This window comes from Eschscholzia californica, unplaced genomic scaffold (assembly GCF_041429995.1).
Source record: "Eschscholzia californica isolate CP2 unplaced genomic scaffold, dmEscCali1.0.p SCAF_1, whole genome shotgun sequence".
Classification (NCBI taxonomy): domain Eukaryota; kingdom Viridiplantae; phylum Streptophyta; class Magnoliopsida; order Ranunculales; family Papaveraceae; genus Eschscholzia; species Eschscholzia californica.
In genome coordinates, this window is record NW_028238198.1 from 66732359 (window position 1) to 66736507 (window position 4149).

The 4149-nt window shown below is 36.8% G+C and overlaps 1 protein-coding gene across 1 annotated transcript; it reads right to left on the minus strand.

Annotated features, from left to right (window-relative positions):
- LOC147568436 (protein yippee-like) lies at window positions 1-3228 on the minus strand. Its single transcript, XM_086654877.1, has 6 exons — window positions 3018-3228; window positions 2755-2863; window positions 1615-1658; window positions 1041-1149; window positions 842-897; window positions 1-289 (listed from the first exon to the last, which is right to left on the minus strand). Exons 1-6 carry the CDS (start codon window positions 3089-3091, stop codon window positions 217-219), a joined length of 465 nt encoding a protein of 154 aa, XP_086511003.1. The 5' UTR covers window positions 3092-3228; the 3' UTR covers window positions 1-216.
- Between the last annotated feature and the right edge of the window lie 921 nt (window positions 3229-4149).

The window sequence follows — 4149 nt, forward strand, 5'->3', positions numbered from 1 at the left end:
TAATCTGAACAACACTTCATTGAATATCTCAGGATGTTTAATGCAATATATTCAGTATTTTACTATATAAAAGGACAACAACTATAACAACAATCACAAAAGAGTTTTAAGATCAAGAAATTGTTTCCAAACAAAGCCTATATACTTGGATATATTTGAACATAATATACAGTAACATCAGGTATCAGATATGCAACATTGAGACCAGAGTGTTTATCATTCATCAAGATCACTTTGGCTGTCCTGGTTGCCCAAGATATAGCTCTCACCTGGACCTATCACCATATACCTGCTCAAAAGGGGAAGAAAAGCTGTAGAAGTCGGAATATTACGCTAATGTACAACCCAAAGTCAAACAAAATCGATCAAGTTTGTTTTGCTTTCAGTTGAAAAAGCGCTTAGTTTTGGTCGGTCTGTTTCAGTTCGACAGGTTCAGCCCATTTTTGCTCCTCCCCATGACCCCACATAGTAGTAGGGAGTAGTCGAACACTGATCACTAGTCGCTAGTCACAATCGTTCGACAATATGTGTGTGTGTGTGTGTTCTAAAGGGTCTAGTACACTAATAGCTTGAGGCTAATAACACCTTGTCCAGTTAACCAAGTTGGGGTAAGCGACTATCTGGTACACATCAGACGTAATCACGACCTTCACAACATCTGATTTTGAATAAAATTAGTGGAGCAGGGTATATCATAATTTATAAGTAAATTTTGGAGTCGTTTCTATTGATATTATCTGGTGCTAGCATTATCGAGACATTTAATAATGTAAGACTAAAATAGTAAGTCAAATCAAGAACTTCAAATTTAATAACATTTATGGACTAGTTATCGACCAACCTCTCAAGGATGAATTTCCCTTCTTTGTACTGCTGACTTTTTTCCTGTGCTTTTTCCTAAAAAAATTTAAGGAATAAAACTTCGACGTGAGCCACTAATTGCATAGCCACATGCTTTTATCCCAACTTCGTAACGGTCCAAAACTAGCCTAATGCATATAAAACGGTTTAGTATCTAAAAGTTCGGTTTTGTATCTTACATATCTCCACCCCACCATAGATCCGCAGGAAACACAGGAGATATCACGAACAGTGTGCCCACCGGTCATCATCATCCGGTCTTCCTCCTCACCAAATGAGACATTCACACTGTCACATATCAGAAGAAGATGAACATCAGTTTACGCTCAAAACTAGCAAAGCAATAAGATCATTTGAAGATTTGAGCTTTAGAAAACCAAAGAAGTTTAACCAAGAATATAATGTATAGGTCCTCTCCACTCATTGCCAATTGGTTTTGAGTTGGATGGCCACAAAATTAGCATATCTAGGCTCAAACTGATCCAGATGAGAAACGGGTTTCCTCTTTCACGCAGCACAACCCATAAATTTGAAGTTGCACGAGACGACGAGAAGATAATAATGCTCTAATTGGTATGCTGAGGGGTAATGAATTTGCAAATATCCGGATAAAATTTTTCATAACTCGAAAAACACAAGCAAGTTGTCATCTAAGATTTACAATTCAAAGAACTAGTCCATTAACCAAAATTCCAGTATCCTTTCCTATGCCTGAGTATAAAATGAAAGATGGGATGTATAAAAAAGACTTACACTTCATTGAACAGGTAAGCTTTTCCATGCTTGCAGTGGAACATCTGAATATAAAAGGAAATGAATTAGAAAAGTTGCCAGCTGAAGCATTTGAAGTATGGCTAATAACAACTAGGGACTTATATGCAAGATAGAATAATCGCGTATTGGTCTATTGATGTCATATGAAGTTAAAAAAGAATTCCAAACTTGACTAGTGTTATTCCTAAGCTCGAGCGTACTTGTAAGTCCACCTACACAGCCACCAACAACGACTCCACTTTACGAGCAATTTATATTTTCAATTGACCACCATGGACAGATTTAGGAATTACTTTAAGCTGTAAAGTGGGAGAAAAAGGAAAGCCTAAATACTAAAGAGTAATCATAATTAACAACCCTGATTCTAGATGTGGAGTGAAGTAACAAACCATATCATCAGAAACATAAGCATTCAAGATTCGGAATTTCGGAGGTGCGTGTCAATATGAAGGATTGTCAACGCGACAAAAATCCTCAAAAGCCACGTGTTTGTTGTTAAGTAGCAACAAATTCATAGATAAAGCGAATCATTAGACTCAATAACTAAAGAAACTTCCATCAAAGGCTTACAGACCAAAAAACCTAATAGCAGTTCCAAAATTCCTCTTGATGAAGAAGGCCTTCCTCGAACTATTCTTCTTGTAGCCTTCACTTAGGTAGTTCCAAGTGACCCACTTAGGCATGAAAAGCATGCATGAAGAACACATACAGGAACTTCAGAAAAGTAGATAAATAAACTAATGGCATGAAGATCATTTGCTACGACCAATTTCCCTATCAAGAACTCATAACAAGCTCAAAACTAAATGTAGATGAAACCGGAATCTCTTAAACCTAATGTAGGTCTAAACATCTACGAAGTACCGATGCAGCAAGTCAAGAACAATCCAAGAATCGAGATGATCAAGTAGTTCCACATGAAATTTTGAAGAAATCAGACAAAACATTAAATTGGGTATTGTACTATTGTTTAAACTAATCAAGTACCAAACTACTCAACAAAGTGTGATCCAAAACCCCATTATGTAGTTACTGATCAAGAATCAAAACAAACATTCTAAACAATAGATTAAAGAACAGAAAGTAAAGAGAGAGAAAGAGAGTCTGAGGAAATCAAACCTTTGAAACGATATTTTGAGGAACAGCAAGAGGAGTCTTGCAATGCTTGCACTGGTACATGTTCCCTTCCAATTCTACCCTATCCATTTCTTTCCTTACTCTTAAATCCCTGAAACAAAATTTTTGATTTCCTTTGTTTTACCCAGAGAACCAATTTCTATAAGAGAAACGATTAAGAACAGATGAGAGAAAGATATAGAGACAGAAAGTAAGAGATAAAAAAGAACTTCATCTTCTTCTTTTGATGATTTACAGGTTCATACATAGATGGAGCGTTTCGTTGAGAACTAGCTTCTGCAGAGGTGGTGGAGTCAAGATCGGCACGATTCTCTCCCATCGCAGTTCACAGCGAAATGAAAGGGCACTGGCTAGGGTTCGAGTTGGCTGAAACTCATAACTGATACGACTTTCATTTCGAAGGAGATTCTGTGTGGAACAGTGGAAGAGGGGAGAGGAACGTGTCCCTCTTTCATTGTTGGAGAGATTCCAATACAGCCCTTCATATCATCACTTTTGCGGCTTTACTCCCTTAATTCTCACTTTGGTCCTTCTAACATTAATACTTTGGCCGCTTTGGGGAATAAGAAAAATATCTGGGGCATAACCACTTTAGTCAACTATATATCACTAACTTTTGCTCCCTAATCTTCATCTCTCTCCTTTTCATCTTCTCTCTCCATCTTTTCCCCTCCTCATTCTCTCTTCTCTCTAACTGTTTCCCTCTCAATCTCTCTTGGTCTCTTTCTCACAAGTCACACACTGTATGAAAAACAGAGGCAAAGTTGCATTATAGGGTTCCGCAAATCAGAGACCTGGGTGATAGAAATAACATAGAAACTAAGCTTCATCACATCTAGGTAATTCTTTGTAATATTTGAAATAAAAAGTAACCATTCCAAATCCAGTTTTTCCCCTGATGAATGACAAACCTGGAACACACATAAATCTGTTAAGTTTGTGATCATCCAACTCAAAACTAATTGGCAATGAGTGGAGAGGACCTATACTTTATATCCTTGGTTGCTAGTTACCCATTCTTCCATGTGGGACTATTCTCACACACCCCCTCACGTGTGGCGTTCTTTGAGCCTAACACGTGTGTTTTTTTTCTTTACGGGTGACGTGGAGCACGTGTGGCTTTTAAGCCTATCACGTATGGGCCTAGCTCTGATACCAAGTTGAAATTGATCAAAGAAATTATTTTATTCCTTGATGGATTACAAAAGAAATATAAGACTCTATTTATAGAGTTACAATACTACTAGTTTCTAACTTTACTAGTTTCTAATATTTTACTAGTTTCTTAATAGCTTATACTAATATATTTACTATTTCCTAATTCTTAATAGTTTCTAATATTTGATATTTCCTAATATCTATTATATGGGATATCTT

Excerpts from the sequence above, each read along its gene's own strand:
- LOC147568436 (XM_086654877.1), bottom strand. The coding sequence starts at position 3,091 with ATGGGAGAGAATCGTGCCGATCTTGACTCCACCACCTCTGCAGAAGCT. Across the intron at positions 1,659-2,754 it reads CTCAAAATATCGTTTCAAAG|ATGTTCCACTGCAAGCATGG; the intron begins GTTTGATTTCCT and ends TTTTATATTCAG. Across the intron at positions 898-1,040 it reads CTATGGTGGGGTGGAGATAT|GAAAAAGCACAGGAAAAAAG; the intron begins GTAAGATACAAA and ends AAATTTTTTTAG.